This window comes from Nelumbo nucifera, chromosome 8 (assembly GCF_055504915.1).
Source record: "Nelumbo nucifera cultivar China Antique chromosome 8, China Antique-T2T, whole genome shotgun sequence".
Lineage (NCBI taxonomy): Eukaryota > Viridiplantae > Streptophyta > Magnoliopsida > Proteales > Nelumbonaceae > Nelumbo > Nelumbo nucifera.
This window is the reverse complement of record NC_142656.1, coordinates 57,578,989-57,606,589: the sequence shown is the minus strand read 5'-3', so window position 1 is coordinate 57,606,589 and position 27,601 is coordinate 57,578,989. Positions and strand designations below refer to the sequence as shown.

The window sequence follows — 27,601 nt, the reverse complement described above, 5'->3', positions numbered from 1 at the left end:
TGAGACTTGTTATCACTTATTGGTTTCTTGCCCATTTGTTTCAGAGATCTGGTGTTGGTTTTTCTATCTTATTGGTTGCAAGTGAAACCCTCCCCCCCAAATGTACAAAGCCTATTCCATTCTACTACAGTTAGGGGGCTGAAGAAGAGAGGGAAAATTCTGTGGTGTGTAAGAGCAGTTGTATGTTGGACAGTCTAGGAGGAAAGGAACCAATGGACCTTTCATGGGAAAGAAAGGAATAAGGGTGTAATCATTAAACTAATTTCTATAATGGTGATTCATTGGGTTAAGACTTTGCAAATTTTTGAAAACTATTCAAAAGGAGATATCATCATGAAGTGGAGAGAAGTGGCTTCGTCAGCTCCAAGGAAGAATTCATCTAACCGAATTTCGTCCCCTCCAGCTTCAGGGTTCATTAAACTAAACTTTGATAGTAGCAGCGAAGGAAATCCAGGCCTATTGGGTATAGGGGGGCTTTCAGGGATGATGAAGGTCGAATTATTGCTTTGTACTCTGGTTCTATTGGATGGGGGGACTCTCTTAGAGCTGAAGTACTGGATGTTTTGGAAGGATCAAAAAGAGCTCAAGAGTTAAATATCAGAAAACTGATAGTGGAAGGTGACTCTAAGTTGGCTATAAACTGGCTAATGAAGGATGATTCTAGTTTGTGGAAGTTTCTAAATTAGAAGAAGAAAGTTAGACATGTCACACAAAATATGAAAGTCAAGTTTCAATGGACTAAGAGGTGCGCCAATTCCTTGGCAGATTCATTGGCCAAACAAGGGGTGGGAAGAGTTAAATTTTTCTGGGCAATATTGTAATCTGAACTGTATTCTTGGGAGGGTTAAGAGTTTTTTTTTATATAAATGATTGAATTTTATTCAATAAAATCAATAAGATATTACAATACAGCCTTCCCAAAGGAGGGGCACAAGCTGGTACCTCTCCACAATAGCAACAATGTACTACCTCAGACTAGTAACAAAAAATTTACAAAGCTGCCCAGAAAAACTGTTCCCTTGATACCCCTTGTTTAGCTAACCCATCCGCTATGGTGTTAGCTGTTCTACCCACCCACTGAAAAATAACATTCATGTTCCTTGAAAACCATTTAGCTTTCCTCATAATACCCCTGTAGCACCAGATCACTGAATCTGGATTTTTTAGCCAACCCACAACAACTTTGGAGTCTCCTTCAACAATCAAATTTTGAACTCGTAACTGATCCACAACCCGAATGCCTTGTACTGCCGCTAGGAGCTCAGCTCTGATAGAGTCTCCTATACCCACAGAGCCTGAGAACAAAGCTAAAACGTCACTATCTTTATCTCTCAGCACCCCCCCAATCCCTGAAGGCCCCAGATTTCCTTGGCTGCTACCATCAAAATTCAGCTTTGTCCAGTCTTCTGAAGGGGGTACCTACACATCTGGTACCCTGTTCTTTCTGTTACTGCTACTAGCCACAGCCCTCCAGTTCCTCCACATGTCATCAAAGGAATATAATTTTAAGGAATCTAATAATCTCAGCCAGTGGATTGCCCTGGTCAAAATACAAGAGGGTTAAGAGTTTTTAACCCTCCTTTTGTATCTTTCTTTATTAATATCTATTAATAAAATTCTTTGTTATCTATCAAAAAAATAATAATAACAAAAGCTTTATTAATTATGAGAAGATTGTGAAACTTTAGGTACAATAGGGGGAGATAAAATGTCTTAGCTCTCCATCAACAAAATACAATGAAAGAAAATTAAAAATTAGCCCAAAAGATAGACTCCCTATTCACCCCTTGCTTGGCCAACACATCTGCAAATGAGTTAGTGGTCCTCTTCACCCAGCTATATTGTATCTCAAAGTCCCTACACAGCCATAAGAATTTTTTTCTTTTCATTGTTATAGCTCCACAAACCACTGTCCTCTTTCTTCAACCAACTAACCACCACCTTCAAATCACCTTCCAGGATCAAACGTCTTATATTTAGTTCCCTTGCGCTTTGAATTCCTTCCAAAGCTGCAAGGATCTCAGCCCTAAGAGAATCACCTTCTCAAATAGGGCCAGAGAACAAAGCAAAAACAATCCCCTCCTCATTCCTGAATACTCCCCCAATCCCAGAGGGTCCTGGATTCCTTAAACTACTGCCATCAAAATTCAATTTTATAAATCCAGAGGGAGGAGGGGACTAAGAGTCCTCTTGCACCGAGCAGAGGTAGCTCCCTCTTCCCAATTTTACAACATAGTGTTTCAATATCGTTTATATTGATTTCAACGACTTTTACTTGGGCATTTGGAAATTTGAAATATTGCCACTTATTGCTAAAATTAGTCAGATAAGTAGTCAAGTGCATCTGGTTACAACTATGGCAGGCCCACTAAATACATGAACTCTTGCTCTGGTTAATAAGTGATACACAAACATTTTCTTTACTCTTTAAATATTTTAAAACTTTCAATATAACAATAATACCCTTCATACCCATGTTTAAATAAAACCAAGGTTCAAAGTATCAATACGATACACCCTGTATCGGGCGTATCATATCGTATCATGAGGATTCCTATACACCTGTTTAAAGTTGTTTTCAGGAAACTCTTTATTTTATTTATTAAATAATATAAGAATATCTACAAAATGAAATTTTGAAAAAAAAACAAAAAAAAACAAAATGTATGGTTTAAACTACCAATACACCACTGCTGATACACAAAGGTGTACTGATACTTTAAACCATGAATAAAACAAACTGCAATGGCCACTCTAGTTAACAACTCCAATATGCTCGTCTAACAGGACCACAAACATACATTGTCTAGACATAAAAATAACCTTTTATCACAATATGATCTAATTAAACTTCAGAGGTATCAGATTTCAGATTTCCAAATGTCATCTTGGTAATAATATTAATAAAATCACCATTTCTATATGTCATCAAAACAAATTGTTTTAATACCATTTAATTCTCTTTAAACCCATAACTTTTCATTTTTCCCATTATATATAAATTGTCCTTAAAATTTTCATTGGTGAAAAATTTTAATTATGCATAATTTATTCAAATGTATTTGGTTAACTCTTATGAAAGGATCACCAATAACAATATAGCAATAGAAGCATATGCATATATCTATTATAATTTCTATATTAAATAAAAAACAATGGCATAAAATTTACAATTCAAAATATCAAGAATAGGTACATTTGATATTATATGATAATTTATAGCAAGTAATATTTTCAAATCCTTAATTTATTACTAGTCAGGAAGTAGACATCTTCATATGAACTAATCATTTAAAAAATCACTGTTATTGCTTTCTAATCATCCAATTAATTAACAGAACATGTCCTTTTATAATTTTAAAAATACTAAAACATATTTTCATTAGATGAATAATTACTTAAGAAGGCTCAAGGCTCTTCCCTGTACCAGAACACCTTTTTAAGGAGCCTGCTTCAAGATAGGCAAATTACCGATCAGATCATTAATGCTAATAAATGCATAAAGGAAATGAGAATATCAGGAAAAGGGCTTGGTTTGAGGTGATGTCATGATGAGCATGTGTGGGCTTGGTGATAGGTGATGCAAGTAGATTTTGGGATACCTACAATCTTGTCATTACTCAATTTTTGCGAATGGGGTGGTTAAGGGCTTTTCTTTTGGAAGCACGCAGGTCTTAGACAAGGGGATCCACTATTTCCCTTTCTCTTCATTTTGGTTGCAAATGCTTGGTAGAACTATCACTAGAACTGGTAGAATGCAGAAAATAAGGGATTAGAGAATCGAGAAGATAGAATGGTAGTCAAACATCTCCACTTTGCTGATGGCATCTTTGTCTTCTGTTAGGGAGGAGAGGCTCGATGGATAAAGAATTCAAGGTTGGCTGTGAAGCTCTTTGGGTAAATTTCTAATTAAATGATCAATCTAGATAAAAGCTGTTTTGCAGGGATTAATGTGGATGAGAGCATGGCTCAAAGTATCGATACGATACGCCTGATAGGGGGCATATTGTATCGTATCTTTTGAAAAAGATACGGTCCGAAACGCCTGTTTCCAGGTGTTTCGGACCCCCAATTTTTTTAATAATAAAAAGCATGCTAAAAGCTTCCCAAAAAACCAAAATGTGAAAAAATAAATAAAGTTTCAGCCATTTCCAAGTACCGATACGATACGACCGAAACTCGTATCGTATCGATACTTTGAACCTTGGATGAGAGCAATTTAGTCTCCTATGTGGAAGTTTCACATTACCTATCAAAAAAGCAAATTCCAATAACAAGAATGTTTTCAACCAAACCTGAAATAGAAAACATAATTTCACTACTAGAAAACATACGAGTGCTTACCGTATCAATGTCTTCAGTTGTTGTCCAGGCAAATTTTGTCATAGGGTGCTTTTCATACAAAGGTCTTTTAATCTTATCTAAAGCTGACATAAAGGGAAAACAACACAATCATGAAACCAGGATCATCAAAGAAAGGCATAAACCTACCACTTCTAATACAAGAAAACATGTAAGAGATGAGAGCAAAGTTCGCTACTTACCAAGAATAGTTTCCTGGACATTTTTTGACTGAAGAATTTTTGCCTGCAGACCCTTTTTCTGAAAGTCAATTTCTGTTAGAGCTTCATCCAAACGATTTAAAAAAAGATATAGGAGTAAAAAAATCCTACGTCTAACAGACTGATACAAACAAATGAACATTTCAAAGAAAACCATTATCTATTTACCAGAAAAGGAAAAAAAACATGTGCACCTAGAGGTAATATAAAGGGCAATGAGAGTCATTAAAAACCAAATGTAAGATGTAAATTGGAAATTACCTCCTTAAGGAAACTAATTTCAGACTCAGATAAGCCTCTCCTGTGCAAGAAATAAAATAAAAAATCTAAATTTTTACTTTTATGCATAAATTAGAAACTATTAATCATAAAAAAACAGGCCTACAAAAGAAAACAAAATATATAGCCTTACAATGCAAACCATGTGCATCCAATACAATGTTCCAGCTAAATATAAAATGTCTCCTATCAACGGATAATTATTATCTGTAAGAATCAAAGGATTTTACAGATGATTATTAACAGACAGATATTACTTGGATGTAAAGAAAAAGTAGACTCGCAAAGTGCTATCTACCCCCAAAAACTAACACATTGTATTCCCCTTGGAGTCTACCCACGAAAACTAATCCACTGGAGTGTGAACATCAGTTCCTCAGCCAGTGCTCTAACCAAAGCCTAAATAAAAGTACTGCCAAAACCAACTGACATATACCAGTAAGAGCAAAAGGAAAAAGAGTTTGGTAGTAAAGCAATTCCAAAGAAAAACCGGGTACCATTTGACACGACAATCTCCTATGGAGCCCACTGACCTAAACGATCTCTAGATTGGACCAAAAAATAGAAATCAATGTTATAAGCATCCAAGATTATTCAATATCTTGAAAGAAGCCTCATTCCCATGTTTCCAGGATCTGAAAGGACAGTCTTGTAATTCAGACTAATTTGAATATTAAGCCAACTTTAGGGTTTCAGGGTTTCTTTGGATGGTTGGAAGGTTTAGTCCTCCAGTAATTTGTTATTATTAGTAAAACCTACTACTCCAATAATTTCTTAACTACAATTTATGGTAAAAATCTGTCAAAAATATTGATGATTTTAAATGAGGCTTCCCCACAAAAAAACGCAACCAAACCTCATTATCCGACAGCATGAAATGCTACTTCATACACATGCAAGGAAACTTTTAGAGATAAAACATGCAAGGATAACTTTAATATAAAATGCAAGTCAACAAAGAACTTTTTTTATCAATAACCACAATTCATTAATTAATCACAAAAATATTACAAGGATGAAGATAAACTTTCTTATCTTCCAGTTGGAGCTTGAGCTCCCAAGAACAAAAACGGAAAAAATTACACTTGTGCCCAAAACATTAACTCCCTCTCAACTCCTTGCTTAGCTAACCCATCAGCAAAGGAGTTAGCTGACCTTTTCACCCAGCAGATCTTAATTTCCATCTCTTGAACAAGCCATCTAAATTTCCTCCTCTCATTACTGTACATCCATAAACTGCTATTTTCTTTGTTCAGCCACCCTACCACCACCTCCGATCCCCTTCAATGATGAGTTTTCTAATATTCATCTCCTTAGCTCTTTGGACTCTTTCTAGAACTGCAAAAATCTCAGCCCTGAGAGAATCACCCACTCCATATGGGCCTGAAAACAAGGCTGAAACCAGCCCATTCTCACCCCTAAACACACCTCCAATCCCCGATTGTCCTGGATTCCCCCGACTACTCCCATCAAAGTTAAGTTTTAAAAAACTGGCCAGTGGGGGGGTCCAATACACGCTCATTATTGTTTTGGGCTGGGTGCAGTTAGCAATCTCACTCCACTTCCTCAATAAATCATCCACTGTGAAGTCTGTAAACAGCTCTGAAGATTTTGTTAACAGATGTTATTTTATATATGTATAGTACCGCAGGGGTACTATTGTACTTTTCCTTTCTTTATGTTTAGTTGTTGTCGCCCTAGTATAAATAATAACATACTGCTCCGCCTGCAGTATCTTTTTGGGCTCTCAGTCCTCTCGTCTCTCCTCTCCTCTCTGTTTACAAGTAGATGATTCTGCCTGTAGTTGGTAGATTTTTGCATAGTGTCACAGTTCCGAATATGTTGATTTTGCTTGTTCCCAAATCTCATTTGCCATTTCAACCCACATGAAATTCCTCCTTATTTGAAGTTGCATGGAGACTAAAAGCCAAGACATAACCATGCTGTTTTCCCGATTCCATCTATCATATTCAGCACTCCCAGAGTGTGGTTCTTTAATTCTCCCATTAATATAACCTATCTTCCCTCTTGCAGTCATGTACAGTTTGATCCCTCTTGACCACTCTAAATAATTTAAACCATCAAGAGGGACAACAGCCATGGGAAAGGATAGGTCCACACCCCCACTCATACCATTCAGCGTTGAGGAAACTCCGGATGTAGCAGAATCTTCACCACTCATGATTTCAAATTCAAAAACAACACCCAAAAAGAGGAACACAGCCTTTAGTCCACCAAAAAACTGCTGTTGCAGCACATAAACAAGGTCCTTATGACCTACGGTTTCACAGAGATCCAAAAAAAACTGTTGTTGCAGCACATAAACAAGGTCCTTACGACCTACGATTTCACAGGGATCCAAGAAAAACTGTTGTTGCAGCACATAAACAAGGTCCTTACGACCTACGGTTTCACAGGGATAAAACGACCCCACAACAAGAAGGAAAAGAAAAGGGTGAAGCTCACCTCACACCTTGGCAGACCCAGTACAGGTCCAGTACAAGCACACGACCAAAAAGGAGAAGAGAGTAAACAAAAGGTACTTCAATCAAACATCAGGGCAGCCGAACAGCAGATGAACAGCAGATGATAACTTCATGAACATCAGATGATAACTTCTGAAAGTTTCAGTCGAACATCAGGGCAGCCGAACAGCAGATGGACAGCATATGATAACTTCTAAAAATCTGTCACCCTCGAAACAAAGTCTTCTACATGCTGGAAGAGGAAAAGACAGACTGCTTGACTTCTACATGCTGGAAGAGGAAAAGACAGACTGCTTGACTTCACCCTTCAGACCTGGACGTCCCGCTCTGATACCATGTTGTACAGGAAGAAGAGAGAAAGGGAGAGACGAGAGGACTAAGAGCCCAAAAAGATACTACAGGCGGAGCAGTATGTTATTATTTATACTAGGGCGACAACAACTAAACATAAAGAAAGAAAGTATGTCCTAGATTTACTCCAGGACACTGGAAAAATGGGAGTGAAGCCAATTGACTCTCCCATTGATCCCAACCATAAATTAGGTGACAGCCAAGGTGAACCTATCAAGGATGTGAAACAGTTTCAGAGACTTGTAGGGAGATTGTTATATCTTTCTATGACCCGCCCAGACATTGCTTATGCTGTTGGTGTCCTTAGCCAGTTTATGCATGCACCTATGTCCACTCATCTTGAAGCAGCAGAAAGAATCCCCCGATATCTTAAAAGGTTTCCAAGTGCTGGATTGTTGTTTCAAAGACACGAGCATTTGAAAGTTGAAGTGTATACTGATGCAGATTGGGCTGGATCTCTAAATGACAGAAAGTCTACTAGTGGCTACTGCACCTTTATAGGAGGAAACCTTGTTACCTGGAGAAGTAAAAAGCAAAGTGTGGTGGCTAGATCCAGTGCTGAAGCTGAATATCGTGCAATGGCTCATGGAGTGGCTGAAAGCATGTGGATAAAGAATCTGTTGAGTGAGTTGGGTTTTCCAGTGGACAAGCCTATGACCCTATTCTATGATAACAAAGCAGCCATAAACATTGTTGCTAACCCAGTGCTACATGATAGAACAAAACACATCGAAGTCAACAAGCATTTTATCAGAGAGAAAGTCATCGCAGGCGAAGTGTGTACTCCCTATGTCAGCTCTAAGGACCAACTTGCAGACATCTTTACAAAAAGATTACACCACTCAAGGCATCATGATCTATGTGACAAGTTGGGCATGATTGATATCTATGCTCCAACTTGAGGGGGAGTGTTAACAGATGTTATTTTATATATGTATAGTACCGCAGGGGTACTATTGTACTTTTCCTTTCTTTATGTTTAGTTGTTGTCGCCCTAGTATAAATAATAACATACTGCTCCGCCTGCAGTATCTTTTTGGGCTCTCAGTCCTCTCGTCTCTCCTCTCCTCTCTCCCTTTCTCTCTTCTTCCTATACAACAGATTTCAGCCATTGTACTGCCCTTAAAAGGATCAAATCTCTCAATTTTTCACTGCCCCTCTCTTCTTTAAAGAAGATCCTGGAATTTCTTTCCTCCCACAAAGCCCAACATACAGCAGCCCTCAAACATCTCCACATGATTCTTCCCCTTTTCAATCGGCACCTGAAGAAGGAAGGGGACAAAAGGCTTTGCAAATTTTTTGGAGGATTCCAACTACCCCCAAAGAGGGATAATGCCCACACCCAAATGGACTTAGCAAACTGGCAATTTACCAATAGATGAAAACAAGTTTCACCATCCGCTTTACATAGAACACACCAGCTAGGGGATAAACAAGTATTGGGCCTCTTCTTTTGGAGCAAGTCACCGTATTGATTCTTTCCAAAAAAGCTTCCCAACAAAAACCACCAACTCAAGGGGGAATTGGTCTGCACCAAACCTCAGTGTCCGGGAAGGGAGGGGAAATAGGGCTAGGGGTCTAACTTAGAACTTTGAAAAAAGAGGCACAAGAAAAAGAGCCAGAGGGGGTGGGGGTCCATATTCTAGAATCCAGCTTAGTAGGGTCCAAGAAAACATTATCAAGGAGGCCAAGGAGGCTCAAGATACTATTCAAGTCTATATCTCTCACAACCCTTCTCAAGCCCAAATTCCACCCAAATCCAGAAGATGAGGAAGAAGGGGTAATGAAAGAAGAAGCTGGCTCATTCTTAAAATCAAAAAGGGCATACAAGGAAGGAAACAAATCCATAAGAGTGGCATTCCCACCCAGATTTGTTCCCAGAATTTTATGGAATTGCCCGTGTTCAAATCATACATGATGAGAGGAGAAAAAGTTGGAAGTAGATCATGAATGGCTTTCCATGGTGACACACTTTTATAATAGGTAACAATTGAAGTTTTTTTCTGAAGAAGGCAAGTTAAACAATTTATTAAATAACCAGCAAGAAACATGATGCAACAAGCCCACAAGGACAACTCCCCAGCTCTTGGAGCTCAGAAAGACAGTTGGATTCTGATGCTAAAGACAGTTGGATTCTGATGCTCCACCTCCTTTGAGGTTTGTTGAAATTGTCTTCTGTTTCTTTCAGCCCACACAATGCCAAACACAACCGCAGGAATAGACAACCAGATGCACTTTGCTGTCTGGTCGAACCTAGAAGACTCCAGCACCACAAGAGATCCATGAAAGTCTTTGGCATAGCCCAGGACACCCCCCATAGCTTTGAGGTGTGCCACCAGAATCAGGAGACAACAGAACATTTGAAGTTTATTATACAATTAAAAGAATGCAATATATACAACATGACAAGCATCACAAAGTCAGCAAGAGAATTTCTTGGCTCCTTCCACCAGAATCCAAGAAATAAATATGCAATAGAAGGGAGGAAAACATTTGAAAACACTTTATCTTATACATAAGAAATATCAACCTGCATGGTTTCTATGTATTATTAGGTTATCTCCAAAGTAGTTTGGCATACCATGAAACAATTTGCATTTAAGATAAGTACCTCACTAGCCTGAATGAGAAGAAGATCAGAGTACTTACCGATATCCATACTTAGCTCTTTTCCCATGTTTAGGATTCAAGATGAAAATATTGTATGCATTTTCAAGTTGAAGATAGTCAACAAGATTTGTGAAAAGAAAATCCATACTATCCAAATCTACTTGCCAAAGAATATCTTCATCATCTCTGTACATACAAGCATTAAAACATCATAACAGAGCAGCTCAAAAGCATCCATATCGAATTACATGCAGTAATCAGCCAAGCATTTCTTCAAACTGAAACTTTCAATGTTAGTATAAATGAACAAATTAAAGAACACAAAGAAATGATTCTTTAGCCCCAAAAGATTGTTCCACTAACAATTTAAATTACCTATAGGCCATACTAGGAGAAAGGACATGTACTTTTCCTCTACTTTCCCTTTCCTTTCTTTCATTGTTGTCAAAGTATACGAGTAAGTTGGGTTCATACTGGAGAATAATTCAATAACTCTACTGTTAAAGATGCATGAAAGGTTGTTTTATGCAACCTTTAATTTGCACCCCACTCCCACTCTTTTTCACCTGGAATGATCAAGCTTATGGTTGCTCTCCATGGAATGCAGGCCAGTAAGGTTCAATCAGGCATTTGGAGAATATAAAGGATGTTATTGGTTGCTCTGATATCCCATGAGAACTGGGGATTCAACCAGAACAGTTATCTTGTCCTTGCTCCAGATTTGAGATCAATATATTCCCTGGCTATTCTAGGTACATATGGTGGTCATTGATGAGGAATGGTAGTGAGGGCAGTATTGATTTGGACACTTTATCGCAGTTCTCAATTGATGATTTATAGAAAAATTGGAAGATGGTGGTTAGAAGCTCATTCAAAAAGGAAAGAATAACTTAGCGTGGATGCCAGATGCCTCCTGTTGAAGATTACGTGGGGCTAAATTTTGATGGGAGCAGCCAAGACGGGCCCTTTGGAATAGGAAGGGTGATAAAAGGACATGTCAGGCTGAATTGCTTGTTGCATTACAAGGGGTACAAATTGCAATTGAAATGAATATAGTAAACGTTGAGATTGAAGGGGACTCAAAATTGGTGACAGGATGATTGCAAGAACCAGAGTCTATAACATAGTGTTTTAGGGATGAGATGAAAGATACAGTTCACAAAAAATATGAATTTGAGGATACATTGGGGGAGGAGATCGGCAAATGTGATGGCAGATGCTTTAGCTAAGCAAGGGGTTAATAGGAATCAATCGTTCTGGCCTCAATTGTAATATGAAATTTTATTTTATATTGAGAGAGATAGCACCTCATGCCTCTCTAAGGGTTGCTTGTACTGCCTATATTTACTGAATTAATATAAGTTTATTATAATTATCAAAAAAGGGACCTAGAAAAGCTGAGATATTTTCTGGGTATTGAAGTTACCAAAACCATTTTCAAGGCACCACGGCAAGGCAGTAGAGGGCACCTTGTCACCTAGTCACCCAGGCAGGCACATAGATGATGCCTAGGGAATGGGATTCTTTTGAATAAAAACCATGAATCCTAGGGTAGTTACCTAGGTTCCATACAGTGTTTTAAAAGCTCAAGGCACAAAAAAAGCACAAGGGCCAATTTGCGCCTGAGGCGCAAGGCAAGGTGCGTGCCTTTTTAAGAAAGGCGCAAAATTACAAAAAAAAAGCTAAAAAATCAAAAAAAAAGTAAGAAATTTCCAAAAAAAATTTAAAAAATGCAAAAATATTAAAAAATAATAAACATGATGTTAAAAAAAAATATAAACTTAAATTTTAAAATAAATGATTTAAAAAACCTATTATCTAAATTTTTTTTTGATAAATAACCTATTATCTAAAATTAAAATACATAAACATAACATGTAAAGTGTATTCAAATGAAAATTTAAAAATAAAAGCAAACATATAAAGCATTTTCAAGCATGTAAAACCCGCAATCTCTTTTTTTCCTTAATTGCATTGCTTCAAGTAGTTAATGTGATGATTGATCAAAAAAAAAAGTAGTTAATGTGATGTAAAACATATTGCATTCTTGATTCTATGAGTTGCCTTTGTAGCACGCCTCTCGAGGCAAGCCCGAACAAGTCTATGTTAGGGTCTGAAATTCTTATTTCTCACATAAAAAAAATAATGATTTTACAACTTTCATTGCCTTTTAAGAAGATGTTTTATGAAGATATTCAAAAGGCAATGAAAGAAGAAGAAGAAAATCAGTATGTGATTACACAAAATTTTGAATTCTTCCATGCTTTATTAATTCAGGTTTTGAAGTCTTCAAGGGTTCAAGACAGTATACATCTTGATTGAACCCTAACAAATAAGAAAAATAATAAAAAGAAACTAGTATTTTAACTCAAACTGAACAATTTAGGTTTAACAATGTCTGTTTTACTACTATAATCTCAGGAAATTAAGAACATTAAAGTAGCCAAAAGCACTGTGTAAAAAATACCTTGGCAATTAAGTGACGCAACCCTCCATGAGTGCCTTATCAACTACGTGTCATTCTACATGTTAAGCTACCTTGGTATTACCTGATTGTCATAGTTAGGTACCATACCCTAAAGTAGTCCATATTTTATATGATAGTGGCTTGTTCTTGTATCATTCGATGTAGCAATACCAAACATGCCCTCGCTGGGTTATTTAGTTGGTTTTGAATTTCGTTGATAGCAGCATGTGTGTGTTTTATTGGATGGTCGCGAGAAATCGTTGTGACTATGTGAGCTCATGAACAAATCCACCAGGCATGCACCTATTGGGTGATTTGGTCTATCCTTTGACTTCTAGCTTGCCCGGGTTTCTCAGAGGCCACAAGAAAGTGTTATGATAATGTGAATTCATCACTCCACATGCTAGGCCATGTTCTTATTTCTTGATATTCCTGGAGGTAGTCTCCATTTCATCATATGATAGCAGGAATCCCCGACACTACAATTTCTGCTTGCAGTGAATCAATGACACCAATTGGCACCTAGAAGTCGCCTTGACAACCATGGAAGAGACTAACCAATCTAAAAGTCTCAACCAAACTAAGACTTGGGAGATTACTCTTTTGTCAGCTTCGGTTTTATTCTTTCCCTTTTTCTCTGTGTTCAGTTCTACATACAGATATTTATATCCTTAGGAGCAAATTTTGACTGACCTCTTCATCAACTTAATATTAAGACTGCTTTTTAAATGGAGAATTGGAGACTTGGAGGAGGAGGTGTATATGATTTATCCACCAAGTTTTCAAATGAAGGAAAGTGAAGAGCGAAGAGAGAAAGTATGTTGCTTGAAGTTGAAAAAAATCATTGTATGGACTAGAACAGTCCCCTCAGACACAGTTTACTTTAATAAAATGGTACAGCATGTGGGATACTGACAATGCCAAGCTAATCACATTTTGTTTGTTAAGGAGCAAGATAAGATTGCAGCCTTAATAGTATGCATGGATAACATAGTTACAAGGAACTGAGAAATCGCAATACTCGTATAAGCAGATGATTCAAGATCATGGCAGAATACAAATATAATACCTGGTATCAGAAACATCATCCTTGCGGGATAAGACATTTATGGCATGTTCAAAAACAGAAGTAACTTTTTCTCCCATCTGTATGGCATGAACAGAAAAACTGCAAATACATGCACAATATAAGTCAACAAAAAGATAAGTCAGCCCCATAGATCAGAAGTAGAAATTAAGAAATTGCAATGCAGTGTACTAAACCCAAACTTTAAATTGAACAAGTAGAAGAGGATGGTACAAAACCATTACTTGTAATTTATGTGACTGATGATTGGAAGATGGTGACTTTGTGCTTTATCAATGCTAATCTTGTAGAATGGGGTAAGTTCTTCTCCAATGTGTGGTATCCGTGCATGTTCAAAAATGTGATCAATTTTTGTGAACCAACGCTCCAGTTCTTCAGGACCTAGCTTGAATTCTGTGAAAAAAATGATAAATGCAATTGCAAGCATCAAGAAACCAATCTAATTATTGGCCTTAAAAAGGAAACCATTAAACAGAAAATATTGAAGAGCAGAGATTTTTAGTGTTTACCATGGTTCCCCTTCCCTTCAAATCCAATGAAAATAAAATTCACAGGGACTGGAAGGTAAATAGATTCAACTTCCAAAAGATTGAGATAATTTGCAATATTGCCTGAGGAAGAACAAGAAAAATATAAAAATCTCATCATAATCAAATTTCTAACTAAAACCAGATGCAATTTCATGAGCACATATTCCGAAATAAAAAACTTTCTGCAAAAGTAATAGGTTTTTTCTTTTTGAAAGGTAAGAAAGAAATTTACATTGATAAATCAGATTTGAATTAAAAGGTTTTTGGCAAGGGATAGGGATGACGCTAAGGAAATTCTAATAAGAAATGTTTTTATTTCTTTATTTTTGGGGGAGGGGCAGGGGTGTGTGGTTGAGGACCTTCCATGCAGGATACTCATGACCAAGAAGGAAAGAAAAAGGAGAAAATATAAAGAAAATTGAACCAAGCCATCATCAGAATAATTGGGACCACTTAATCTTACAATGAATAGATCTTTTCACATGAGTGATCAAAAAACTTTATTAATCTATATGTGGATTTAGGGAAATTAAAAAAATAAAGGCCCAGAACCCATATCTACAGTATATCATTTCCCTCTACACCCAAGACATTTACCCAGTAATAGACAAACCTTTTTTATCAATAAATACAATATAGCTAGTAGTGCTACTCCCCATTTGCCCCTAATAGAACCCCCATATAGACCAGTTTCTGATGGTGCAATGAATAATCACCCTACACTAAAGCCTGTCTGCAACACCTTCACAGCCTACAAAATCAGCAAGGCTATTAATAGATCAAGGAATCCAATTGAGGCCTGCACCTAGAGATGCTGCCAATTGTCTTGGTTCCCTTATTTGATGTCTAAGCCTCCATAGTCAATCGATCCATTCACCTCACCATCCATCCAAGATATCATAGCTTTGGAATCACCTTCTATCATAATATCCTAAATGCCATAGGTAAGTGCCACTTTCAGTCATTGGAGAAAAGCTTGTAATTCTGCTTGAACAGAATTGCCCAGTCCTAATGGTCCAGAAAATACCAATTTGATATCCACATTAAACTCTCAAAAAGCACTGTCCCCCTACCAGATTCACTATGGCTCCCAAGGCTGCACCCAGAAAACACCTCATTATGTTAATCTTTATTCTTCAAAGAGAATGGTGGATATATATAATGCATGCAAGTACCCCTCATATGACTACCATCAGCTGGCTCCCCCTTACATTATGATTTTCTAGTTACGACTTTCACCATGGGAAGTTACCCCCAATACAAGTTGGTTTCTGTTTACACCTTACTTTTATAGGAAAATGGTAACTTTCATTAATTAAATAAGACTCAAGGAGTACAACTGTCACCACCCAAATAAAGGATGATGAACCCTTAAACAATAAGACAGTTTTACAAACAAGACCTCCATATTGACTCCTTGCTTTGCTAAGGTGTCAGCAATTCCATTTCCTAATCTTCTAGTCCATTTAAAGTGTACCCCCAAACTACTTTGCTAAACACATAATCTCTTATAGGCTGTCTGAGGCGCCAAGTTCCCAAGCTTCTTGTTTGCAGCAATACCATTACCAGCTTGAAGTCTCCTTCCACGTCTATTCACACCTGGTTTTGCCAACACAATAGCCATGCTGTTGACAGATCTTGTTTGCTTTCCTTATCACATATCTATGGATCTAAGAACCTGTCCTGTTTTGCTTAAACCATCCTGTAGAGAGACAGGGCCGAATGGGGCCTAGCCCATTACTATCTTATTGATTAGTTCTTTCTTGCTATTTGTTCTTTATGGGCTTTTAATTCTTTTTATGTTTTCTAAGTATGCTAATGAGGTAGGTGCCTACTTAAGGGTAGACTTATAACTTATGTAATCTTAGTAAGATAAATAAAAGATTAGAGTGGAGAAAGAAGAGATTATCGAACTCCTTTTTTCTCCCTTCTTCTCCATTCTTCCTTCTTCTCTCTCTTCTGCTATAATTTGAAATATTTTTACTATTTTTTATTGGTCTGAATCACATCTTGGTATCAGAGCAAATCTTCCTTCTCTTTTATCTTTCTTTTCTTTTCCCATACACTCTTCTAATCGAAAGGTGTATGGAGAGATAAGTTGTTGATTATTCAGAGAACTTGTATGCCTAGTTGGTAGAGGGTTTGGAGAGTCAGAATCTGACTGTAGATTGCCAAGAAAGTGGGGTTTCTGATTTTTTGCCCAAAACCTTAGCCGACTAGAGAGTTTCCAGATACAAGTTAAAGAGGTTGTTTGGGTGTGGTGTTCAAGGCTTGGCGGGATCCTTTTGATCTCCAAAAGTGGGTGGTTGCAGTTGGAACTGGTTTGGGAAGCTCTGGTTGGAGGAGCTACTTCTTCTCTCTTTCTCCCCGGAGACCATTTACACTGAAACCCTAGTTTTGGGATTTTAAGTGTTGGACTGACCTCAATTAGGTCTATAAAGCTTGAAAACCTTGTTTTTTGATTTTCATTTGATCAATGGAGCAATCTGAAAGTGAGATGAAGCAGATCCCGGTGTCAGGGTTGGTCCCCTAGATTCCATTTTGACAAGAGTGATTACAATCAAATTTGATGGAACAAATTATTTAGCTTGGGCACAATCTATAAAGATTCATGTCTATAGTAGAGGAAAACTAGGGTTTCTCACAAGCAGTAAGGAGAAACTGGAAAAGGATGATCCTACATATGAGAAATGGATGCAAGATAACTACACAATTATTGGATGGTTGGTAAATTCTATGCAGCCCCACATAAGTCAACATTATCTTTCGATAATTTCAGCCAAGGAGATTTGGGATAGTGTTACAGAAACATATTCTCAGCAAGTGAGTGTTGTAAGGGCTTATAAACTAAAGAATGATGTGAAAACTCTGAAACAAGGGGAGAGGAGTGTAGCTATTTGCTACTCAATGTTGAAGTCACTATGGCAACAAATTGATGTTAGGGAAGTAGTTGTATGGGAAAGCACCGAGGATGCAAAGACGTTCAAGAAATTTGTGGAAAGAAATAGAACGTTTGAGTTTCTTACGGGACTTACTTAACCCTGAATTTGATATTACAAGACAGAATATTATGGCCAAGGATGAAGTAACACTTGCTCAGGCATATTCTATGGTGAGCAGTAAAGAAAACAGGCGACAGGGTACAGTTATAGGGTCCACCACCTTCAGAAAATTTTGCAAATGCTGAAATAAAACCAAAGGGATCATAGAGAAGAAAGAGGTGATATGTGAATACTGCAAGAAACCGAAACATACTAAGGATACTTGTTGGAAACTTCATCCAGATCATCTTCAAGATAGGTTTCGGAACAACAACAACAACTTTAAAAAGGTGGTCAGTCTGGAAAGCCCAAGTGAAGCAACAACAGTGAAGGCATAATTTGAGAGATATGGGAGGTTAATTAAATCACTTGGAAACTATTGTTGCAACTTCCTCCTCAAGCAACACCTCTTCATCCACATTTGCCCATTCAGGTATTCGTGCTTCTGCAAATCATGCTACAGCCTTAAGTAATCATAGAATTCCTTGGATTATAGATTTTGGTGCATCAGACCATATGACCAACATATCTAACATTTTCTGTCCATACCAGCTCCGCTCTGGTAGAGAGAAGATTTCCCTTGCCAATGAGTCTCTTGCTCCCATCTCTAGCAAAGGGAATATTAGAGCCTCTGACTCCCTTGTTTTGTCCTCTATCCTTCATGCTCCCAAACTTAGCACTAACCTTTTATCTGTTAGTAGCTTAGGCTGCGTTTGGAAATGATGCAAATGTAAATCCTGGTTCAAGGTAAATTTGCACTCGGGTTCACTTTTGCCTGTGTTTGGCAATATTACATTTATGCATTAACAAATGACAGATCAATGCATATTTACATTGATAATAAGAAGTAAAAGTACATCAATAAAAAAGAAGTAAATTTGCATTCAAGTGGGCTTTTGATAAAAAAAAAAGCATATGCCTTATTGGAATTCATGTCTGCATCCATTACAGCCAAAAGTCTATTTGGTAAGAAGGCAAATTTGTCAGTGCAAAACTAACCCAATTTTTCAATTTATATGAACCGTTTTACACTCTACATATTTGCATTCACACTTATTTGCATCGTTTCCAAACGCAGCCTTAACAAAATCAATGAATTGTAGCATAACCTTCTTTCATATTCATTGTGTTTTTCAGGACCTAAAAACTCAGAAGACGATTGGGGGTGGCCATGAGGCGAATGGAATATATTTGTTGGATATCTCTTATCGAAGTATTGGACCACCTAGTGGAGTAGCTAGCTTTGGAGTCTATCTCATCAGAGTCAGTTGATAGAGTCATGTTATGTCATTTGAGATTTGGCCATTTGTCTTTTTCAGCTTTGAGTCATTTGTTTTTTTTTTTTTTGATAAATAACATCAATTCTATTAAAATAATGAATAGATACAAGAAGATCCACTTAGAGGCGCGAGGAGCAGCCTCTCCAAACAGCAAATACACAAACTACAACAGAGAAAACATGAATCTTGAAATTAAAACAATAGTTACAATTGTGCCCAGAACAATGGTTCCCTATTTATCCCTTGTTTTGCCAAGACATCAGCAAAAGCATTAGCTGATCTCCCAACCCATTGTACTGTTATAGACATATTTCTTGTTAACCATTTGAATTTCTTTAACTCATTTTTGTAGCCCCAAGTGACATCCTCCGGATTATTTAACCAGTCCACCACTGTCTTAGAGTCTCCTTCAATCAGAAGCTGCTCCACGCCCACTTCTTTTGCAAGAAGTATTCCTTGTATTTTGTTTCCAGAAATGTTTAAGGGAATATCCCTATCAATTCTTCATTGTGAGTCATGTGAATTTGCAAAACATTGTAAACAATCTTCTTCAATAAGTAATAAAAGATCAGTTTCTCCTTTCCATATTGTGTACTCTGATGCTTGGAGGCCATATCATTTATTTGCTATGGGGGGGAGGGGGGTTACAAGTATTTCCTCCTTTTCATTAATGGTTTCTCTCGTTACACCTAGATTTACCTTATGAGATCCCAAGACGATGTGCCCAATATTGTACAAAAAAATCATGAACTTATTTTTACCTAGTTTAATACTCGAATCAAAATATTCCAATCTGATAATGCAAAGGAATATTTTGAGAAGAGTATTTCCTACTACTTTGATACCTTTGGAGTTATTCATCAAAGTTCTTGTTCCTACACTCTACAACAAAACGGAGTGGTGGAAAGGAAGAACCGACATGTGGTTAAGGTTGTGAGGAGCCTCCTTTTTGCTTCTCATGTTCCTGTTAAGTTTTGGGGGGATGTTGTCCTTACAGCTACATATTTGATGAACTAAATGCCTTCCCGAGTTCTGGGTTTTAAAACCCCCCTTAGCCTCTTGTTTCCAAAGGAGGATCTCTTCTCTCTTCCTCCGAGTGTTTGGGTGCACTTCTTATGTCCATGTTCACAATCATCAAAGACATAAGTTTGATCCTGAAGCACACAAGTGTCTTCTTGGGATATGCCTCCACACAAAAGGGGTATTGTTGTTTTGATCCGGTTCGTGGCACTCACTTTGTTTCCATAGATGTCACATTTGCTGAGTTTGTTCCTTTCTTTGGTACTTCTCCTGAGGGGTAGCATTCAGAGAAGTTGTTTGCGATGTCCCTCTTCCAGTCCCTATTAAGTCTTCTATTGAGTCTCCTCTCATCGAGTCTTTTAATGGGTGTTCTTCTCATGTTCCTACTCCCCTTCCTCCTCCTACTCATCCTCCCACATTTTCTTTCCATCCTATTATCCAAAGGTGGTTCTAGAGTCAAAGACTCAGAGATGTGCAAGTTGTCTCCACACCTTTAGATGAACCTCTTGCACCTCCCATCAATACTAAGGTAACAAGTCAACGTCAACCCTCTTCTATATGATACCTTCCCTAACCTTGATCTCCCTATTGTTCTCGAAGGCAAATGGAAAGATTCTCCAAGAGGTTAGCAAATCGGAAGAGGAATTACATCTCTTAGGGGGTAGGATAACCTTAATCAAGTCAACCTTGGCCAACCTACTAGTTTATTTCTTGTCTACCTTTAGAGTACCAATGAAAGTAGCTAACCAATTAGAGAAGATAATGAGGGACTTCTTGTGGGAACCAGGGGATACTAAGAAGGACCACTTAGTGAAGTGGGAAGTGGTTTCTAGGAGTAGGGATGATGGAGGTCTTGGGTTAGGAAATATAAGATTAAGAAACACAACTTTGCTGGGGAAATGAATTTGGAGACTACTAAGGCTGTTCATAACAAGACCCAAACCGACCAACCCAGTCCGGTCCAACCCGAGTTGGTCGGTTTTTCTTCATCATCGGTCGGTTTCGGGTTACACAAAAACATAAACCGAACTGACTTATATATATATATGATATATTTCAGTTTTAATATATATTTGTGGAATATATATATATATATATATTTCAGCTTTATTTCAGAAAATATACATATTATATATAAAATTTCTGATATATAAAATATCAGTTTTAATCCATCAAATCTTTTTTAATTTCCAGGCATCCAGCCTTTGCTTTCTTAGACTTGAATCCTTTACCGTTCACATCGAGAGAACCATTCACAAAACCGATTAAAACCGACCAGGTCAGTTTTACTTAGTACTGGGTCGATTTCGGTTTCATTTCTAGGTAAACCGACCAAATCGGGTCGGTTGGAAAAACGCCAGTAAACTGACCCAACCCGACCCGTGAACAGCCCTAGAGACTACCGATGGAACAGGACAGACTTTGGTCTAGAGTGATTGTTAGTATTCATGGATTGGCAGATAATGGTTGGGATGCAGGATTCGACCCTAGGGCTTCTCAGTGTTCTCCTTGGAAAGCTATTCAAGGTATTTTGCCTCTTATGCTTCCTTATTTCAAACATGATGTCTGCGCTGGAAACACAGTCTTGTTTTGGAAAGATGTTTGGGTTGGTAAAAACTCCCTTAGAGATAGATTTCCTTCTGTTTACTCCTTGTCTGAAAACAAAAGAAAAGTGATCTCTTTAGTGTTTGTTCATAACTCCTAGGATTTGGGCTTGAGAAGAGGTCTAAGGGATTCTGAAATGGGGATGGTTGATGATTTGATCACTCAGTTAGGGGAAGTCTTTCTTGATCAATCTTGTGGAGATAGCAGAATTTGGAAACCTTCCCCTTCTGGTTTTTTCAATTGCTCTTCTTTCTATAACATTTTGCTTCAAACCTCTAATCTTGTAGGGAACTTTCCTTCAAAGGAGGTGTGGGGTAGCCCTGTACCCCCAAAAATTCAGGCCTTTTGCTAGGAATGTGCACAAGGGAAGCGGTGTGTTGGACAATTTGGGGAGAGAGGAACTAGCGAATAATTCTTGGTAAAGAACGAAGCAGAGAAGCTATTACTAAAGCTAACATCAAGGTGATCCATTAAGTGAAGTCACTGGAGCTCTTCAAGGATGTTTCTGGGGGTGAGGTATTGAGAAATTGGAGAGAGGTAGTTCTTCCCCCTTTAGGGTGGTCGTTAAACCTATGTGGTCCCCACCCCTAGAGGTGTTGTTAAGCTCAATTTTGATGGCAGTAGTGAAGGCAACACAGACCCATCTGGCATTAGAGAAGTGTTCAGGAATGAGGAGGGAATTGCCATTGCATTCTTCTCGGGTAAGGGCTGAAATTATGGTGGTTATGGAAGGGGTTCGAAAGGCTAAGGAGATGGAAATTAGGGAATTGTTAATTGAAGGTGATTTGAAGGTTGTAATAAGTCGGCTCCTTGCTATAAGGGGTGGGAAGGAATAGCTTATTCTGGGCTGTGTTGTAATTTTTTCACTTGGGGAGGTTAAGAGATTTCATCCAAAAAAAAAAAAAACTGCTTCTTTTATCTCCTCCAATGTGAACCTATCTTCCAGTGCTTCCTTTTGGGATAGGCAATCTGTCCCAATCCAGCTCAAGCAAGGATCTCTTTCTTCTTGATTTCTTCCATAAATGTCTTTGAAGTGATTCACAAAATCTCTCACAATTTCATCCTCCCTTGATAACATTTCTCCTTCAAATAGGACCATTCTTATCTTTGCAAATCTTCTATATTTTCAAATATAATCCTAGAAGCCCATCTGAAATAATTATACCAAAGAGATTCCAGAAAGAAGTTTCCTTCTACCTAAAAGTTGAAATAAATAAAGCAGAAAAAATAATCTTCTAAATTGGAAACATAAAATAAATCCACAGAAATTTTGAAAATATTAAAAATAAGCTTTATGTGAGTTAGGAGGACAGTGCATAAAATTTGTTATAAGTTCAAACAACAATGCATATTCCTTAAGGCTTAAGAGGCAAGGGAAACTTCTGTCAATAACTTCTTGCAAGGGAAGGGGGTTGACCAGGTAGATATGTATCAAGAACCTACCATGGCAAGGAAATTTGAGGGCTGATGTAATTCAGGATGGGTGAGCTAATAGGCTCCAGTGGTAGGTTACCGATATTTAGGGTTAATGCAATTTAGGATGAGAGAACTATAGGCTCCAGTGATAAGTTATCAGTGCTCTCTCTCTCTTACACACTGCACACACACACAAACGTGTATAAATAGATAGGTAGATAGACAAACACTTTTACATAATTCCATTACATGTAACTACCTGCCTTGGTGTAATTGGAAACACCCACTTTGCCAGGGCTGGAAGATACTGAAGTTTCCAAGTCATCAAAATCTGAAAATTTGCAAACAGTAAGACAAAGAATGTGGATTAGAATAGAGGGTAAATCCCCTATGTCGATAAAAACCCCTCTCAGAAAAGCTAAAAGAGTAATGAAAACAACTATGTCAAAAATTAAAACCAACAAAATAAAGATCATGCAAGCACTGATAATATATGTTGGTGTTGCATAGAAAAAGCTCAACAAACTAAAATAGTTTCATTAAAAAAAAAAACTCTCTAATTTGGCATCCTAAAGTTAGAAATCGCATATGAAATAGTAGCCATTCATAATATCACAAAAGGCAAGACTTACCCCCACGTATCACGGCCTCACTCCAGAACCTACTTTTCTCTTTAAGATTAAATAAAGAAAATACAGATGATTTCCCACCTTTGCGACCCCCAAATGGAGCACCATCTAACCTGGCAGATAGGAACTGTAGGGGAAAAAAGACAAAAAAGCACTTTACTGACCTATATACAACATATTTATATAGCATTCTAATCTCTAAACCACCAGTTTTCAATTGGCAATAGAAAACAGAAATTTCATAAGGAACGATTTTTATAACAGCATATTTACAAAGAAAACACTTAGCATTTATCCAGGACTTCCTCATTAAGTATTCACAAAGATGACCTGTTGGCCAAATGACAGTGATGGCATTGTCCAACATTTGGGAAAAAAAACAAAGCATCTGGTTTAGATGTGTTGCTTTTTTTTTATAAGTAGATGTGTTGCTTTTAATCATATAAGATGATTGTATGAAGTGAAATTGAAAGAGCAAAAAACATAAAGTGACAGTATAAACATTTTTATTGAGTCCTCGATTCACTTTCTATCACTTCAGGCCACGTTTTCTTTGGTCTTCCCCTTGCTCTTTGGACCAATTAAATCCTCATGGTGCCAGTTTTGGTCATCTATGTATATGACCATGTCATCTCAGTCATCCTGTCACTAATTGGAACTACTCCTACCTCTTCTCCAATTCACTCATTTTTCATTCTGTCTTGTCATTAAGTCCATTTCAGCATCCTCATCTCAAATATACTCATTGTTAGGTGTTAGCTTATAAGAGCACAAACACATTCAATATAAGAAACGTTGTAGTAAGATTGTTCCTCCAAGGCTCTCAAATAAAGAAGGTTTGGATTAATAGTACCATCAAATTTGAGGTGCCAAGACTCAAGCCGAGAATCATTAATATTTTCTCCATCTATCATTTCTGCTCGTCATTCTTAATCATGTGGAATCCAATGTTAGACAAAAAGTTAGGCCATGCTTGTGCTGGAAAATTGGAAGATGGAGAGATTTGTAATTGCCGAGGGGAAGGTTGTGACGCGACTTCTTTATGGGGATGTGCGTCATAGTGTCCATTCTAGAGATATAACTTCTCTTGTACACTCCACAGGGTAGGTAATTCAGATCAGAGAAGAATTGTGAGCTTAAAGAAGCTCTTCCTAACCACTCCATGTCGCATTTTCAAGGTTCCTATGGTTTCGGGACGCTGGTGGAACAGTCAGTATCGATTATTCAACGCTCTGACCGCAATCTTCTATCGTCTCTACAATCTCTTTAAGGGTATCAAAGGCTCTGAATCAACCAGCATGTAGGGAAATTCAAACCTATGGCCAAATGTTAAAGAGAACGTAAAAGAAAAGGAGAAGAAGAGAAATGCTTAGATGAAGTCTTGAATTGTGTAAGGGCATCCAGGTTAATATAGTAGGTGGAGAAAACAAACAAATAAATAAATAATACGTTGCAGAGGCTAAAGCTTCAGATTCCAAAAGTTTCAGGCATATAATGTTCAGTCGTTTTTTCAGATCTTTTTCCCCATCAAAGATGATATACAGTTCGCAAACTATCAATTACAGAATAATTGAAACTAATAAGTCATCGACTAGAAAAGATATTGACGAGTATCTTACCAACAAAAGTATTACGATTAGCTGAAAGGAGAAGATCCTTCGACAGAATAACCTCAAATAGGGAGACTTGGATCTGCGATGCATCTCTATCGAGAACAGGAAACGACTAGAGGAGACTGGCACTACTTCAATGGCGGAAATTTCAAGCTCCGGAGTCAAACTCAAACCTCGCAGAGGTTCGGCATTCAGTGGGTGTCTGACAGAAAAAGGACTTCGGGGTTTCTCTTTCTCACTTCCTCGGCAAAATTATAGGTTTTGTCATGCCCAACTGCCCTGAACCGGTCCGTATTAAATCTGTATTAATTTTTGTTGTTTTTAAATTCTATTTAAAAACATTTTAAATTAATAAATAATTTTTGTTAATTCTTCTTATTTTTATTAGTTATTGTTAGACACCTTTGTATTAATTTTTATTAACATTTATTATTTTTAAATCATTTTAATTAATCAACAAATAATTTTAAAATTAATAGATTGTATTCATTTTTGTTACAAAATAGAATATAAATTAATTTTAAAACTATTAACTTCTTATTAATTGCTAACATTGTTAGATAAACTTGTATTAGTTTTTATTAGTTATAGCTTGATATATTAAATTTTATTAACTTTAATTGATTTTAAATTTAATTTAAATGGATTTTGTGTTAATAAAAATTAGTTTTAAAATTAATATTTAGTCATATTTAATTTCATTATATTAATTTATATAAATTTTATATTCAATTTATATGGATTTTAATTTTCACTAATTATTATTTTTTAATGATTATTAGCTTCTTATTATATTCTATAAGTTTTTTATTATTTTTAATGGAATTTAAATTAATAAAAACATCAAAAATAATAAAATTTACTAATTTTATGAACTTATCACTAATTTATATTAATTTCAAATGGAATTTCCATTAATATTTATTTCTAAATTTTACCATTATTGATTTAGTTATTGTTAAATTAGCTTATCATTAAGTTATAGCATTCTAAATGGAATTTATGTATATTTTATTTTTGATAATTTTTTTATTAATTATTAATTTTATTAATATATTCGATTTTATTTCATTTTTTGTTTATTAATAATTAAGGGCAAATTTCTTAAAGTACCCCTATGGTTTAAGAAATTGACTAACTCTACCCTTACTATTTATATATTGTCTTAAAGTACCCTTAAGTTTTATGACAATTATTTAAAACCTCCCTTGTCATTAACTTTTGTGACACGTTGTTCATATATGAGATTAAGTGAATGATATATTTCTTTTAAATTCCTAAAAATGTCCTTTTTATGGGTATAACATAAGAACATCAGGTCTCTACAATCTCAATGGGAGAAAATTGGTTGGTGGACATCCAAATCCAAATGACATCTAAGCATTCCAAGCCATTTATCTTATCTCTCCATTTTTTCTCTCCTCTTTACCTAAGTTGTCTCTGTATGAAAGAGGGGATTTGAGAGTGGCCTCCATGGCTTATCTATCTTTGCGCTTATAGGGCTTTGAGATTCTTTTGATTTTCCCCCCTTCTTTTGGAGACGCTTCATGTGGAATAACTATAATTTCTTTATAGCTTTCTCCTCTATTTTGTGATTCTTCATGGTTGGATTTTATTTTTCAAATTGTATATTTCTTTCAATCTTTGGTTTATTTTTCTTGGGTGCAAATCATTTCATTCCTAACACCACTCTGTATTACCCATTATTTGTTCCCACATCTATACCCACCAAACACTAGGGTTGGATTCGAGCTAAGCCGAGCCGAGCTGAATAGTACCAGGCTCGAGCTTGAGCTCGACCTCGGTTCGAGTCAGAACCTTGAGCTCGAGCTCACGAGCCTCATGAGTCGAGTTCTAGTAGGCTCGAGCTTGGCTCGTTTAATAATCGAGCCACTGAATTGGACTCGAGCTCGACTGAAACCAAGCCGAACCAAGCTCGAACAGCTCGTGAAAAGCTCTGTTCGTTGCCACCCCTACCGAACACCGCCGCCATGTATTGGGAACATCTCCCTATAAATGAAAAGAGAGACATTCCAATGTGCAAATGTTATTTCCTATGAGTCAAGATGTGGGAACAAGTAGTGGGTAGTAGCGGATTTGCCTTTCTTTAGTCTTTTCTTTTCCAAATGGTGGAGTTTATGCACATTGAATTTCCATATGTGGTCTTAAAGCTTTTATTTTTTTCTACTGAAAAGATAAACCCTTTTTTTTTCTTGCAGCTTCTTTATTGCTTTAAGGAGACCTGCAATTTCCAATGTGAATCTCAGCCAACTTTTGCTCTAGCATTTGGTTATATTATCCTATACCTTCAAAAATAGTGGAAAAAATGATATTTAGTTCAGATTCGTAAGAGTTTCCTTTCATTTGGTCCCAAATTGCATTATGAGAGCCTTCCAATAATTAATAAATTCTACCTCATTTGTTATCTTTCTCCCTGGTGGGGCAGAACTATAATTCAAGTCTCCGCCATTGCCACTAGGGTTTGAATTAAAACTCGATGGAGGGTTCACAATGGTAGCAGCACATGCCATCAAAACCCATTATTGGTGAGTAGTACGAGCATGAATTCGGGAAAATTACATATTTGAATAAAACCCATTACAGAATTTACAAATTTGCAAAAAA

The 27,601-nt window shown here is 36.9% G+C and overlaps 1 protein-coding gene across 3 annotated transcripts in view; it reads right to left on the bottom strand.

Moving 5' to 3' along the window:
* LOC104612653 (uncharacterized) overlaps positions 1-25,249 on the bottom strand; it is a 62,182-nt gene extending 36,933 nt beyond the window's left edge. The window contains exons 1-10 of one of the 3 annotated variants that reach the window (XM_010280170.3): positions 24,983-25,249; positions 23,367-23,490; positions 22,994-23,065; positions 14,352-14,453; positions 14,067-14,235; positions 13,825-13,923; positions 10,328-10,474; positions 4,824-4,863; positions 4,545-4,602; positions 4,345-4,427 (exon numbers count right to left, since the gene is read on the bottom strand). In XM_010280170.3, the coding sequence (XP_010278472.1) occupies positions 4,345-4,427; positions 4,545-4,602; positions 4,824-4,863; positions 10,328-10,474; positions 13,825-13,923; positions 14,067-14,235; positions 14,352-14,453; positions 22,994-23,065; positions 23,367-23,490; positions 24,983-25,066 (978 nt within the window). In that variant the 5' untranslated portion in view covers positions 25,067-25,249. The remainder of the gene's footprint in view (positions 1-4,344; positions 4,428-4,544; positions 4,603-4,823; positions 4,864-10,327; positions 10,475-13,824; positions 13,924-14,066; positions 14,236-14,351; positions 14,454-22,993; positions 23,066-23,366; positions 23,491-24,982) is intronic. The other 2 variants (XM_088893497.1, XM_088893496.1) reach the window with 2 other exon arrangements.
* Positions 25,250-27,601: the final 2,352 nt, after the last annotated feature.